General features: G+C 40.3%; 1 protein-coding gene across 2 annotated transcripts in view; it reads right to left on the bottom strand.

Annotated features, from left to right (window-relative positions):
• PTBP1 (polypyrimidine tract binding protein 1) overlaps window positions 1-16,300 on the bottom strand; it is a 43,697-nt gene that overhangs the window by 8,654 nt on the left and 18,743 nt on the right. The window contains exons 3-10 of one of the 2 annotated variants that reach the window (XM_074978070.1): window positions 13,000-13,075; window positions 11,878-12,050; window positions 10,480-10,626; window positions 5,696-5,866; window positions 4,867-4,977; window positions 4,278-4,452; window positions 2,827-2,901; window positions 842-990 (exon numbers count right to left, since the gene is read on the bottom strand). In XM_074978070.1, coding sequence (XP_074834171.1) covers window positions 842-990; window positions 2,827-2,901; window positions 4,278-4,452; window positions 4,867-4,977; window positions 5,696-5,866; window positions 10,480-10,626; window positions 11,878-12,050; window positions 13,000-13,075 — 1,077 coding nt within the window. The remainder of the gene's footprint in view (window positions 1-841; window positions 991-2,826; window positions 2,902-4,277; window positions 4,453-4,866; window positions 4,978-5,695; window positions 5,867-10,479; window positions 10,627-11,877; window positions 12,051-12,999; window positions 13,076-16,300) is intronic. The other variant, XM_074978071.1, reaches the window with a different exon arrangement.

Below are 16,300 nucleotides of genomic sequence, written 5' to 3'. Positions count from 1 at the left end.
TATCAGATATAGTAAAGCATTTATTTTTCAGGAATTATAGGTTTATCTTGTATTGCACACAAAGTGGAATATAGTCTACAATTTCAGTCCAAACAGCAGCCAAAAGTAGACTTAGTAAAAATACATTTGATTCTTAAATGAGCTTTATATTGCATCCTTTTTATTACAAGGATAGTCCCAATTTTACTTGCTTTCGCTTAAAAAAATTTCAGCTCTGAGAAAAGTTAAATGGAATTGAAAATGTAAAATTGTCAGTTAAGAGCATAAATAAGGAAAAACTTCAGGGAATCTTGGAAAGGAAAAATACATGTGCAAGCACATGGCAGAGAAAACACTGCACAGGTAACAAAGCCAAGCTGGCAGGGATCAAGACATTACACAGAAAGAGTAGAGGGCAGAACAAACTCTCTCTGTAGTTCTGAATTAATATATAAAATTAGAACATGCTAAGGAAGGAAGGTAGGGACTTAGATTCTGTGACCCAAATCACACTAGATCCAGGGGACTGCCTGGGAATTTGTAAAAAAGGGAGGGACACACTCCGAAGCTTTACGGGACTAGAGCAGACAGGCAACACTCTTGGCTATCAACCAAGGAAGAGCGAAGATTTCAGTTTAAGAGAGAGACCTTCTCGTTTCCCTTTAGTAGCTGGAGTACTGATCTGCTTTGAGATTTGTGTCAGGCACAGCCCATTTCATCTGCTTTTCTAGTTTTGCCGTTTCCTTTAGGATACAGTAAGATTTCACTTTCAGTAAATTCCAGCACAGTTTTAGTGTTCAGAAAGTGAAAACAGAGGTAACTGGAAGGAGGGAAAAAAAGGTGAAATTACAACTCCACTAACCTCAGGATTCAGATTGCTAACCAGCAGAACAGAGTTCCCTGCCCCAGTAAGGCCGGGAATTGCAATCCGTCCTGCTGCAGCCGCTGCAGCTGCTGCTGATGGGATAGCCAAAGGAGCAAGTGCTCCATGAACATTTGGAACTGACAATCCTGGAAATTAAAGAATATTAGCCAGTAAAGAAATAAACATGTACTACAATCTGTCCGCTGCATTAGAAGGGAGAGCTTCGAACCCCTCAATCACAGTTCAAAACCATGGTGACCATTTACTCTAATGACAAATGCCTCCAATTCTGGCACCACGATGCAGGAAATAGTGCTCATCAGTTCTTTTAACACTTTATTTTGTGCTCTTGTGGTGCCTGCTGCATGACAGATGCCTCTGGCTGGTTTTAATATTTTGCATGTTCCACAGGCTGCAGAATTGTATGAGTGCAAAGCCTCAATTCTGTATGTGCAGGAAAGGTACGACAAGCAGTGCATTTGTAACACTGTTCCAACCAATGCATGCTGCAAGCGCTTCATTCTTTTACCATGCATGTAGTGAAAACAAATATTGTACACTCCTATTAGTTATTCACAACTCAGTCTGAGAAAGAGATTAATTTTCTGTAAAGGCATTTCTAGGATGTGCACTGTTGGTACACGATGCGCACCATAATCAACCACATCAAAGTCTAAGTAGATCTATACTGAAAAAATCTTGCATAGGAGTAAGTCTCAGGGCCTGGGTCAAGTGACTTGGACTAAAATTAGAGATGTTCTCACTCCCCAAATTCTGGAACCAGGTCACATAACCCACACTCTGAGCATCACTGTCAAGGTGTTTGAGTGTGGGGTTTGTTTGTTTTGAGGGGGGGAGATGGCATTTGCAGACCCCTCCCAAGTTAAATCTTACAATCTTTAAGTACTGATGGGAGCACCTGATCGATTTCTCTCTTACAGGAGCAGTCAACAGGTATATCAGAGGCCAAATCCAGACTGCCAGATGCTTTTAAATAGACCATGAAATCTTTTTTGCTGTTTGGAGTGTTTTCTTCCTTCCTCTGGAGTCTGGACCTTGACTATAACTTGATCTAGAAATCTGGACCTTAAAAAATAACTGACTACTCTCTAAAGAAGGGGAGCATATGTACAACCTCCTTAGAGGAGCAGGACATTAAAAAGGAATTTGACGTCTAGACAACACCGGACATATGACAAAGTTTTCCCATAGACATCTCAAATTCCACTTAGCTATGGTGTTTCTATGGCTTATTGGCAATTTATTCTCTAGTTTACTGCAGTAAAAAGGAGCCAATCTAGTGCTTAGCTTATTCTGAGTTCAACAGAAGTATTTACTATGGAAAGAGAGGTTTTGAGAATTAAATTTATTAAAATTGGCACTTTAATCATATATGCTTCACTCTGATATCTGCAATGAGCCCCGAAGCTCAACAGGCTGCCTATTTACCTAATTAAAGTTTAAATATTAACTTTAGTCAGTTAGAAGTATTAAAAAAGAATGGAAAGTAGTTTCCAGTTTCAGAAGCTTCCATGCAAGCGCTATAAAGTTAAAATTCCACTGTCACTAACATACGACATGTGCTAACCCTGGTAAGGTTCAAAGAGAGACCCAATTTCCATTCAAAATACTATTAGTTACTATGTGCCTGGCCTTCCCTCCACTCCCATTATGTTGATTAATTCTTCATTTTCTACAGCCAGAATTATCCACACAGGTGGCTTCAAAGACTCCAATGGCAATATCTTCCATTTCCCTCTTACCTACAAGATCATCGCATTCCATCTGAACATTAATTCCATCTGAACTCTTAAGTCTATAGTCCGTACACAGCCTTAAGAGTTCAGATGGAATTAATGTTCTTCTAACCCAATGACCTTAAGATAACTTGGGCTGAAGTGGATATCTAGGTGATGAAATATTTAAAAAGGCACTGCTCTAGCAACTGAAAGGCAACCTAAGGAACATCTGAAAAACAGTACCTGCTTGAGGAATTGCAAAAGTAGGAGGGAAGCCAGCTCCTGCATATGGAGAAGCAGAAATTATTCCTGGAGCTCCTGTGAAAGAGAGTAAGACATTAAGTCAGAGGGAAGGTCTACACTACAGCAGAAGGTTGAATTAAGGTACATAATTCCATTTACATTAATTACATAGCTGGAGCCAATATACCTTAAGTTGGCCTTCCATGTAGTCTAAGGGAGGTACTCTCATCAGCTCTCCTTACTCCTAATGAGGGGCAGGAATTCTGGTACAGATATGGGCATCCTGTAAGTTTGATTTAGCGTGTCCCTATCAGGTGCACTAAACGTAACTCCAGAAGATTGACCACAGTGGGTTCTAGCTTCCCTGTAGTGAAAATGTACCCTAAGAATCCAATTCCAGCTGACAAGACAACCCCACTTCAGATTAATTCATTCAGTTTGCCTCTCCACGTCTAGAAACGCATGTGACTGAGGACAAAGGACAGACCAAGCTCCTACACACAACAAAATTAAAATGGTTTTTAAACCCACTAAAGTGCCTAAAAATATCCTATCACCACTGAATGCCAAGAACCATTTTCCTATTTAAAGTTTAGCTTTGAAGTAGCAATTAAACAGTTCTCTGCTATGCAATTTGAAAAGGCTGCCACATGGGGTCTTTGTCCACGAAAGCTTATGCTCCAAAACATCTGTTAGTCTATAAGGTGCCACAGGACTTCTTGTTGTTCTCCAAGATACAGACTAACACAGCTACCTCTCTGATACTAACACCACCAATCACTCCATATCTTTGACTGAACAGCAGGTGGCACTAACAGAACAGCAAACAGACATGAATCTATAAGGGTTCTTGGAAAGGGGAAGCAAGATGGTCTACCAAAAGTACAGGGCAATTACTTTCTTGTGCACAGCCATATTAATGTTCCATGTTATTAGCTTAAGCTTTGCACGCCAGACTGAATGAAGATTAAACTGCCTGATACAATATAGAATAATCTGTGGTTAAGCAGTAAATCCAACTTTAGATACAAGAAGTCTTGGTTATTGCGCAAAACAGGTAGAAAAGTCTCAAATACTGTCTATGGGGGTAACTCCTCAATGAAAATAAGCTGTCGCTACGAATGCATTGATGGGTTTGTGTCACCACTCCACTTTGGAAAATACAGTTTCAGAGCCAACAGTTAATTTCATTAGCAAGAGGTCATTATGAAATGAAGGGAGGAACCAGATGTATCCCACTAAAGATGGATACTTAGTATTTGTCAGGAAACAAAAATAACCTCACTGGGTACAGCAATCGGTTTGACTCAACAGTGCAATGAACAATCATGGATTGGTGAGGTGGCACTGAGATACCTCCTTTATATGACTGAAATTCTGACATATGAGGCCCACAATACACAGGCTTTTAGAAAGAAGCAGTCAATATATTGTTAAAGGAGATTTCTTACCAAAAGCAGCTGCCATAGTTTGATCAAGAGAGGGCTGGCTATCTCCAGAAGGTAAATCTGGTCGTGTGTAATCTCTGCTTTTATCATTGTTGTATTTAACATTGAGGCTTGTGAGTTTGGAGAAGTCTATGCGCAATGTGCAACAGGCATTGTAGATATTCTGCCCATCTAAAGACTGCAGAAAAACAGACCAGAACTTTTACCTTGTAAAGGTTCTTTTATGCAAAAAAAAAATCTGACGAACCTTGAAAATTATTTGAACATGTTGAAGTTGAGAAAGTGCAAATATCTTGTTTAGATAACACACAAAATTATTTAACAGTATCCCGATATTGACTTTGTATTACAATTTCACTTTCAATGCACCCTTATTATAATAAAAGGTAACATTTTCTCCCACTCACACACAAAACCTCAGAGAAACAATTGCAACATATGTAACTGGGGGCATGATCTGACCCTGTACTAGTATAAAACTTCACTGAAACAGAAGCAGAGCAACTGTTCCAATATCAGCTGAAATAAAAAAAAACTACACACACCAAGTCACCCCTTAAATTCAGGTGTGTGAAGCTGCCAGTGTACTTACCAGTTTGGCATGCTGAGCACTCATGGGTTCAGCATACTGTAATAGGGCCTGAAACTGGTTGTTCTTGGTGAATGTAATTATTTTCAGCACTGTGCCAAACTTGGAAAAAATCTGCAAGATACAAGTTTGAATAACATCAGCTTATGTTTCAGATCGCTTTTTTCTAAGAAACAGCAGAAAAGCCTCTTTGGACTGTTTATCTAATTTCTATACAATGGAATTATAAGGACTAAATGTCAATAGTCTTCCTTTTCTAACTTGAAACTTAACTGAGCTTATAAACAGTGTTAGAGGCAGTCACTGTTCACTGTGCTCACACAATTTCTAAAATTAGTATCAGAATGGAGAGTAACAGGGTGTTAAAACATTTCTCAAATATGTTCTGATTGTATCTATGGCTTGTGGACCTCTACAAAGGCTTACTGACTTTCAGTTTCCAAAGCTGTAATATGCATATATTAGCATTACTGTGTTAAAAAAAAAAAACACTTTAGTGTGACAATGCTAAAACCCTGCTAAGCTTCCTCGAAGTTATTTGCTTCAGCATCTTTAACTCCACTGGAAGTACAGTCACTTTCCTGTTTTGTTAGGTTAGAAAACTGGTAACTTTTTAGTCTGCATCTTTGTCTTTATAGTCAAGGTAATTAATACCATGCATGGTAAACAGTTTAATGTGGATTCTTCACAGAAGAGACCTCACTGCTTCCTCCAATGAGTATGAGCATGAGAACATGCTGCTTTATCCAAAATCCTTCACAACTCCACCCAAACAGCTGTGGTCATTTTTTCCACGTTGCTCTTGTAAGAGGCAATCTAAGCATGATCTCACCTGATGCAGGACATCCAGAGTGACAGGATAGAAGAGATTTTCCACAATGATCCTCAAGACAGGGCTCTGACCAGCCATTGCCATTCCTGCATCCACTGCAGCAGCAGAGGCTGACAGTGCCAGATTTCCAGACTGAACAGAGTTCACTGCTTGCAGAGCTGCCTGGGCCCGCTGCAGAAAGAAAACCTGTCAGGTTAATAATCTTGCAGGTAAAACTACTCAAGCTTAATTTTTTGTTTCAAGTTTCCCACTTAAATACTGCCACAGAGCACCACAATTAGAGACTGAGTTTGTATTAGGAAACTTACAAATATAAGCCTGTTAATGTAACAGTACATTTCAAAATTTCTGGCAGCAGTTGCGCATGTCAAAGCCAGGAAGAGCATTCCAACAGGAAAATGCTAACTAAAAGTTCACACGCACGAACTGCTTACGGGAAAAGACAACTAGAGTTCTTCCTATGATCCATTTACTAGTGATTGTTTCCCACCCATCCTCCCAAGAGCCTAAACTGAGTGATGTTCAACATTTGCTGGTACAAGGTCTGAACCCTGAAACAGCTATGAGACTACAGCAAAGTTGTTCCATTATAAACTGCTTCTGGATGAGCATTCCCATAATTTTGAGGAAGAGTCTGGATTACTACTCCCACTACTTCAACCCATGACGCACAAGCAGCACTAGTAACTCTGTCACTAGGGTAACGACAGAAATATGGACCTGAAATGAGGAAGCTGAAAATAAAGAAATCAAGAAAGAATTACCCTAAGAGAGAGACTGCTTCACACTACGGCTTTAACCTTTCTAAATGTGCAAAGAAAACAAAGTTGGCAAGCAAATGATCTGATTCAGAAAATACTTTATGAAGGCACCTGGGATGCAGATAAGGACACTAGCCTTGTAGAAAACTGTGAAAGAAGGATCTGCCATCAAGGCCCCAGTCTTCCTGACTACTGGGTGAGGTAACAACCATTAGGAAGCTAGTTTAAGAAAAAGAATCCCTGCTCCTACATGGCAAAGCAGCATCCTGATGCCTGTCGCAGCTGTGTTTGGCAAATATACTGATCCAAGCCACTCCTGGAAACACTGAAGGTATAAGCTTGCAGGTTCGGTTATAATGGTATAAAACATGACATGACTAAGGACCTGAAGTTTGGGATTCCCCTTGAATAATTCTGACACGGCCTGATAATGTAACACGAGTGTTCATGGGAAACAAGGCTCTGCCTGTTCAAGAAGCCAGGTTTGACTCTATAAACTGCATTTTCAGAATGGGCATCAGTGCGGTTTTTTCTTCACATTCAGCTGCAGACACAAGTCTAAGAACAACAAAAGCATTTTTGCTGTTGCAGATATCCCTTGGTATGACCAATCTCTTGCACAACCAGTCAGGAAGGCACAGGAATACTATGACCATCTGATGATGCAGGCAGTCACCACCTACAGAACCTTTAAAAGCACTAACAGAGCTAAGGAGAGAATGAGTGGGAGCATCTGATACTGAATATGATCCTGATCTACGACAAGATACAAGAATCTTCTGAGACACAGATATATCACTACATCGAAGTATGCATTGTGAAGGTCAAGGTTGAAAACCAAACCTCTGAATTTAAAAAAACAATTTTAGGTCCAGGAGTCGCCCTGAACCTGAGGTTTCACAAATTTGTTTGAGTCTTAGATTGAAGATGGGTCAACACCTTCTGTTTTAATTTGGTTTAAAGAAATCTTTCACCTATGCTGAGACGGGGTGGAATACCGCTCCTAAACCAAGAAAAGACTTTACTTCCTGTCCTAATGTGGACTTGCTAGAGGGGTCCGTGAAGGACAGAGAGGGAATGAAGTGATGGAAAGTAGGTAAAATAGGTGTTGCTGCCCAGTAGTTCTTCGATCATCTATCTGCCCAACATGATCCACTCACAGCCTGGTAGGAAATGGGAGTCTCTCTAAAGGGGGGAAATGGGGAAAACAATGAAGTTGACAAGCTAGTAGAGAGTTTGGAGTCCTGAACCTTCAGCCACCTCGCTAAAATGGATACTTTGATGATGAAGGCTGCTGCACAGATGCATCAGCTGGGTGAGGTCTTTCTTTGGAATCGGCATCTCTCAAGAGTTTTCCTCAGCCTTTGAAACAGAACTGCGTGACAGGAACTCTGAACCATTTGTAATCTAAACTTTTGTTCATATGCAGGAGCGTAGATACTTAATGTGGCCCTGGCACTTCTAAGGGTATGCAAAACTTCTTCAGTGTTTTCCACAAACAGACTGCATCCATAAAAGAGAAGGTCTGCTGCCATATTCTAGACGCATCTGAGAAAGCTGTAGGCACAAAGTCTTGCACATCACCATTGCTGTGGAGAAGTGAGCCAAAGCATCTACAGCACCCAGAATAAAGAGATTTTCTGGGTAGTAATGGCTACTAGCCCCATTCCTTAATATCAACCACCAAAGCATTAGATGGAGTGTGAGAGGGCTGAGGATAGTTGTTCTTCCATGTGAGCATTACTGTACCCAGGGTTAGCCAAATGGTTTTAGAAAGTTCAAGGCGAGCTCTGTTGATAGCGTAAATCTAGATGATGTTGCAGAGTGCGTAATATCCAGCAGCTTGTGCCCGTGTCTGGATTTCTCTTACCCCTTCAATGAGCTTTCAAGGATGTACCACCTGCCCAATAAGATCCTGGAATTGCTGAAAGCCATCTGCCATACACAGAGGGCGGCATTACAGTCTACTCTGGTGAAGAAAAATGGAAGTTTAAATATTAGCTTCATTTGCCCTGGTTTCTTGGGATTCAAATCCTTGCTGTAGAAGAGAAGCTTGAGTCTTCATATCATGCTGATGGTCTGAAAAAAAACTGATAAACTGTCCAAGGATTCCAAAGTCATCACTGAGGACCACATGAGAGAAAGGGTGGCAACCAGGGCTGCTCCCACTAGGAGTTGTAAGGTCCTTGAGTATTGCTCCTACCCTCTGAGGATGGGGGATTCATATGAGTAACACAAGGAAACCCAAAAGGGCAATCAATGATACTGAAGGGAAGGTATCCTCTTATTTTATTGGCAGACATTCAACTGAACAGGCCGTGACCATAGGGAGCATGCACAGAGTTCTGAAGACCTTGATTCTCAGTACCAAAAGCCTGTCACCACCAGCTATGGTGACTCTGGTTCAGCAACTACCAGAAAGTTCTTTGTGTACCTAAAAATCTTGACATTCTGAATATTCTGGTACTAAGTACCGGTGCAGCACCAACCAGTGCTCAACTAGACAGATGAGTATGTTTGTCCTTGCCAATCAGCACCGATTACATAGGGTGCTGAGGTAACTAGAGGCTTACATGGGGAAAGAATCAAGTCCAATAGTACCGTTCAGCTGCGTTTGGTCTACTTCTCACAGTAGCTTCAGAGAACCATGCCTGGACTTAAATCTGATTTCTAGCACAGTAGATTTTTATCTCCACAGTACCAAGCTTAGAGGATGTCATCTCTGAGACCATCCATCTGGTGAGGGACTGACATCTCTTAGGAGGGCTCTCGGGGGGGGGGGGGGGGGGGGGGGGGGGAATAAGTGCTCCTCTTTGGCTGCTTAGAGGAGAACTCCAAGGATGTCACTTTTCTGCACTGTGCCAAAGCTGAAGGGGTACCAGAGGCCCCTAGGGCATGATGTATAGGGGAGTCCTTCTGACCTGGCTCAAATCAGGATGAAGGGAACACTTGACCATGACTAGTCAGTCACAGCCTCAGATCTTCTATTTAGCCCAGAGTAGGGACCTTCTGGCCCATGGTTCAGATCTGGATTCAGACTCAGGGCTCTCCTCCATGGCATGCGACCATGTTTGGTGCAGGGTTTGGAGCCCCTATCCCTGCTCTCTGGATCAGTCAAGCTGCAGTCCAGATCCAGACCGTGGACTCTGCCGGGGGTGGGGCTCTGGGTTCCAAAGCCAGTCACTGCTGTTTCCCCAGCCGGGGGAAGGGAGGAGGAGAGAACACCAGCAGCCTGCCCAGGGGCTTCCTACTGCTGCTCTGATTTGCTGGAATTCAGGCCAATCAGAGCAGTGGAGGGCTGTGCCTGGGAGTCCGGGGCAGAGGGAATCCAGAACACATCCCCAGAGAGCTCTTGTGCCACCTCCTATCCAGACTCCCATCTCTCCCACACCCTCCCAGACCCCTCACCCCTACCCTGATAACTCCGTCCCAGACCCAACAGTCCCCTCTTTTATTCCCCTCCCATCCAGACCCCACCATCCACATCCAGGCAGCAAATGCACTGTGTGTGTCTAGCACTGATCAGCATAATCACTCTACAGAATGAGGCAATGTTTAAATCCCAGTAAGCCTGTCATGCTCTCCCCACAGGTAGCATTTTCCCTTGGAAAATAATCCCCCACACTCCCACAACAAAAATCTATCAGTTATAACTAAATATTAAGAATTAACTAGCTAGCTAAGTTGAGCTAAACAAGCGCTGCAAAGCCAAGGCAAACAAGTCAAGCTCCACCTCAGGTTGAGATGGAATTGAGGGGAACTTACTCACACAGCCTAAGAAGTGATATCAACAACACACATGCATGCCAAACAGTCTCCACCAATAAAAATCTCCAATCAAAAGCACATGGGGTGCACATGAAGTGGAGCACCCACAGGGTCACTACTAAAAGGTGAAGGCAATTTTGAATGGTTCATCCAGTCATGCAAACCCAGCTTCTACCAATTGAAGGTTCAATGGTATTTGCTGGCATGCCTGTGCAATTCAGTTGTTGAAGGACAATGTAAAGAATTACTACTCACTGCTTGGTTTGGAGAGTTGTCTGTTTTGAGTTCCTTGTGGTTGGAGAACTGAATGTAGATAGGTTGACTTCGAAGGACTGGAGTGACTGTGGTGTAGTAACTTACCATCGTGTTGGCTGCTTCCTCAGTGTTCATTTCTATGAAAGCCTGTATAGGATTACAAATGCAATGTGTCCCAGTTATTCCCGGGGATGCTCACATCAAGGTGGTAATGAGAATGCCGGATGGTATAATGATGTGACCCTTGGAAAGTCTTCTGTACAGGATATTATATGAAATTCAGCAAGATTTAGTTATGCATTCTGAATCTATAAATACATGTAAGCTTTCAAGGCCAACTGCTTGTACAAGAGAACCTCAAATTTTCCACTTAGTCTCTTCTAAAAACAAGACTAATCACTGACTAAAATAAGTGAGATTCACTGAGCAGTTAAATAGCTTAATTTGCTTGGGTTTTATTTTAAAGCAACTTTTGGCAACAGACCTGCCATAAAAACAGTTTTTAAAAGATATTGGTATTCACAAGAAACCTGTCAACACTGAAGTATTCCTACTTTCACTTCCTTCTTTTGTAGATACAAGCCAGGTCTTAATCTTGTATGTTAAGTTTACCACCTAAAATCCCACACTTCCTTCTAAAATAGCATTTAAAGTACTACAAACAACAACTGAGCATTCCATGAAACAACGTGAACTATGTATTAACTCAGTGTAGAACCTCACTAATTCTCTGGTAATCTCCAAACCAGTTTATTCTTATGATCTAATAGCACTCCTAACAAAGACGCAAATATGTTGCAGTGAGTGATTACTTTCATAAGACACAGCATAAATGTAATTTATATACTTGAAGTAACAAAACAAGAGCTACATACTTTCATAGTTGCCAAAAATCAGAATAAAGTATTTCATGTGATGCAGTAACTGTAAAACGTTTTGCTTCTTTGCTTTCTAATTTATAACCTGCAATGGATTTCCTGGTCACCATGAATTAGTGACTGACTTCTGTAATTGTCCTACTGGCTTTATTTGATTATCTGTTCTATCTTTTTAGGCCTCCTTTAAACTTCAAAAATTATAATACCAAAAAGGATTCTGGACCAGCATGATTAAGAGCTGGCTCAATCTCATCTAAACTACCTGCCTGCTTTGTGGTTTAAAATGAAGTATGATACAGGAAAGACTACATCCCATCAGTGTTTGAAGCCCCTGAAGCCAAAAAACAAGGTGTTTTTTAATAGCTCTTAAAATCATCTTGAAACACAGAAATGTATCTGGACGTTTGACTACTGTATGGAAGATGTGAAAGTTTTAGCAACATGCATCTTACTTGCGGGTGCCGTGACAAAAAATGTCACATCTCCCATGAAATTCCTATTTTAATTGTTGGGACAGTACCTGATTTTTTCCTTTCAGCATCAGAAGATTGGTGACTTTGCCAAAAGGTAGCCCCAACGAAATGACTTCTGCCTCCGTGACGTCACTGGGGAGTTTACGAACATGGATTACTCGCGAAGGGACCCCGGCACTTCTACTGTCACCTTTGAATTTTTTGCTGTCATTTCCATTAGCTGAAAAGAATGAACAAGCATTGATCATTGTTAGTTTCAACTGATCTGAACAAGTCATCAGGCTACCACTTTGTCTTGCACTTTGCCTCCCATGGTCTAAGGAAATCCAAATTCAAAAGACATGTGGTTCTACTCATATAATTTAAAAAAAAATGTGCTGAGTGACACAGCTGAATGCTTCAGCAATGGAAGCACAAGTTAACCCTCGAGTGGCAATCTGTGTCACAGCCCATATTTCAACTCTAAGATTTGAAACACTTTAGTTTGCTTTTTTCTTTTTCCACTTTGACTGGTATTACTGATGATAAAGATGGCTTTTGAGGGGACTCATGACTTAAATAGGCAATTCCGAACAGCAAACATATGGTTATTCTAAACTTTTAGCTCAGCTTGATTCTGCATCATTTGATCACCAGCCACACTTTTTCGGTAGCACACTAACAATCAATAGATGATATAGCTTAGCAGAAAGGCCACAAGTTAAGCACAACATAAGTCAACTCTGCAGGATTATGTTAATTCAAAATTGCAGAATTTGAGGCAAAAAAAGAAAACTATGAAATATGAGTAAGTCTGCCTACAGCAGGATTACAAACTCACCTCCATACTGCGCGAGATTCATAATACCCACCGTGGTGACAACACTATGTCCAAATTCAACCTAAAACGACCGTTTATGCTTAACTCTAGGTTTATAGCATGAACTATGCAGTCTAATCCTTTAAAGGGCCATTTCATAAACTACCCTGAGATTCTAATTTTGTTCAAGCCTTTTAAGGATGTAGGACAATAGCTTGCCAGATATTTTGTATCATCTTACACAAACCCTAAGCGGAATAAGCAGGAGAAAGAAGGATTTAAAAACAGGAGCAAGTGGAATAGAGTAGCCCTGATAATTGTACGTTCAATGCTCATTGTTGATTGCTATACTCTTTTGCTAGCAATTTACCTGCAGAAGCAGAGTTGCTGCTCATGATAAAGGGTCCGTTAGTAACACAAGTAGAAAAAAGCTCGTCAGATCCCCGCTGGAAAAGAAAAAGATTAGAAAGGGTAAGTTGACAGCATTTTTCTAAATTCTATTCAGGTACTTTGAGAACAGGAGGACAATTCAGAAATTAAGATGGTAGAGAACCCAAGCAGAAGGGCATAAGGGAAAATACTTTGATTGTAGATCAACTAGGCCTTCACTCACACGTAGATAATTTTAATTAAAGCAAATGCATAGAGCTACATTGGAGGGGAGAGAGGAAGACTGAGACCCCCAGAAACAAAAATCTTTCTAGACAACACCTTCCTGAAGTATTATAACAGGCATTGAAACACTGGCAGAATTACCTGTACCAGACAAGATTTTCATACCATCTTAAGTATTATTGCTTGCTTAAAGTCACATTGGCAGCAATATTACATTAACCTACCCTAACAGTCACCTTATTTACTGCTAATTAAGCCCTCACTTAGGTCTAAAACCATGCCATCTAAAAATGTCATTGTATGACATTAAGCCACATACTATATAAACTGCTGCCAAACAAGACATATGATGCATGTTTTTCATTGGCAAGGAAAAGATGCAGGTTACAAAGCTAGATCAGGAGCTGAAAATGCTGGGCTACAAGTCTCTCTACATAGTTTCTGTCAAGTATTTGATATTGTCCTATTATACACCTAAGGGATGCTCCTTGTTATTTTATTAATGTACTTCCCCATATCTGAGTCCAAGTGTACACTTTTGGCAAAAAAGTATTATGGTCATTTGTCTGCCATCTTGCTTTCAGTCCCTTTGTCTCTTAGGAGTAACAATCTAATGAGTGATAAACAGTACCCTAATTTTACATATAAAATAAGGGCCCTGGAGAATTAGAACCAAGTATTTTAATAAAAAAGCTGAACAGACTAAATAATTGAGAGAAAAGCAATTTATTTCAAAAGTAGCAGCGAAGGAATAGCTCAGGGGTTTGAGCAATGGCCTGCAAAAACCAGGACTGTGAGCTCAATCCTTGAGGGGGGCCATCTAGGGATCTGGGGAGAACAGATTTAAAAAAAATAAATAATTGGTCAGGGATGGTGATAAGTCTTGCTGTGAGTGCAGGGGACTGGACTCAATGACCTCTCAAGGTCCCTTCCAGTTCTGTGAGATAGGTATAGTGGGATACCATAATGTTGCACTGTACTTTAATACCATTAAGAGTTCCCCTGACATCAGCAGAGTTACTTGTTGAGTAACTAGCATAATAAGCATAACTGCAGGACAATGAGTAGCCTCTGAGTAACTCATTGCAAAGTTACACTCTATATGAGACAACACAAATTTCTTAAAAACCAGTTTGGACAGACACTACTGTTGCTTTAATTATCAGAAATTGTATTTCTATTAGTGAAAACACAAACTTCTGTTGTCTACTGTAAATTTAATGGAGAGCTAAAAATTCCATTTTTCACAGATCAATTATGACAACTGTAACTCTTGACACTACTGCAATTATAGCACTGAAGTAGTCTGGTATTTCTATATCTCCAAACACCCTGCAATCAACAATCAAAAGAATACCACCAGAGGAAACCAGACAGGTCCATGAAACAGTTGAGAGTGAAAGATTTAAGTATTCAACAACCTACTTCTATTAATCAAGGTAAATCTTAAACAGCATTATATGTTAATATTATAAATATGAAAAAAGCAAATCTGGAAATAATCTAAAACTCATTAACTGTCAGCCTGGCTAATATTCATATGATGTATGTGGTTTTAGAACATGCTAAGCAACTGCTGACTATAAGTTAATGTTGCATCGCAAAATAGTCTCTACACTAAAGTCTAAAAAATAAACCCAATAAGATTTAAAGTAAATTGGGTATTACCAAAAAAGCACACTTTATACCTGTAGGTCAATTACATTTATCTTGGCCCATATGTGAAATTACTGTTCAATAAAGACTTCCTCTGGTAACTGAGAACTTGATTTATCTACAGACTTCTATAGTCTCTGCCTCAAGCAAATGGGAAGCTTTTGTTTTCCAACATCTTGGTGAAACCATACTCCTTTATCATCAGGCTCTCCAATTACTGGAAATACTCTCTTACCATGGCAGCTGCTTAGTGACAATTGAAGGAGTAACAGAATCTGCAGTGCATTTGTGAGCAGGTTAAAAAAGCAGGTTATACAGGAAGCTGAAAATGAGCAGGAATTATATTCTAAATAAATTTTATCTAGTTGTGTCTTGGGTATCCTATTGGGCTACTCATTAACTATTTTCCAAACCCAAACATAAAACTTAGGTGTACACCAGGAGATAAACCTAGATCAGGTTCCCAAGTTGCAGTCTGTAAGCCACTGGTCACATGTAAAACACTTGCTAGGGTCTGCAGAGCGTGGGCTAGCCACAGTACACTGCTTTTCCTTGTTCCCAGCCAATTAACTGCATTAAGAAAACTTTAATGCAGTCCTAGTTATTACTCTGACACAATCAATTGTTGGAATGTGATAGGGATGTTAATGTTTAACCAGTAAACTTCACCCTTAACAGATGAGGCTTACTCATAGGAGCTGGAGCAGCCCCCTGCCTACCCCTGATCAGGGCACTTCCTGGACCACAGCAGGCCTTATCGGCAGCAGGGGGAACATATCCCCCAGCTACCCCACATCTGTTACGTCAGTCATTCAACTGGTTAAACCTAGCATTTAACAGGTTAATTAATTAAATGAGATTTTACATCCCTAGGATGTGATGACCAAGTCAGAGAGACTACTGAGATGCAGTCCAGCCTGTGAAAGTCTGGGAATCACTGAATTATAGAAACTAAAGCTGAAGTATTAGACCACTTTAAATTTAGAGTTTTTTTATTTATTTTTTTTTAAAAGAACCTGTTGTAAACTTAAAACAAAGCTGTTCCATGAAATTTAAAAATCCTAATAAGCCTGTTTTCAGGGACATACCTCTGTTGTAAACACTGCAAGATTACTAGTACATGAGAAAATAGGAATAAAATTGCAATTGGTTATTAAAGTACTACACAAGAGTAGTCTCTGTTCATTGTTCAAACAGAATGTTTATCTGCTATTGCATTCATAATATTAATTTATTTTAAAAAGACATTTGATTGGGATTTTCAAAAGCTCTAAGGGAGGTTGACTCCCTCATTCCAAGATGGTTTTGCAAATCCCAGATTTTAATTCAAGTACCTTTAAAAATGTCACCACAATTGCTAAATTTTCTAAACAAACACTAGACAAGGCTTTATGGACTCA

This window comes from Carettochelys insculpta, chromosome 27 (assembly GCF_033958435.1).
Source record: "Carettochelys insculpta isolate YL-2023 chromosome 27, ASM3395843v1, whole genome shotgun sequence".
Taxonomy (NCBI): Eukaryota; Metazoa; Chordata; order Testudines; family Carettochelyidae; genus Carettochelys; species Carettochelys insculpta.
Note: the sequence above shows the minus strand (reverse complement) of the source record. Positions and strands in the feature narration are given on the sequence as shown.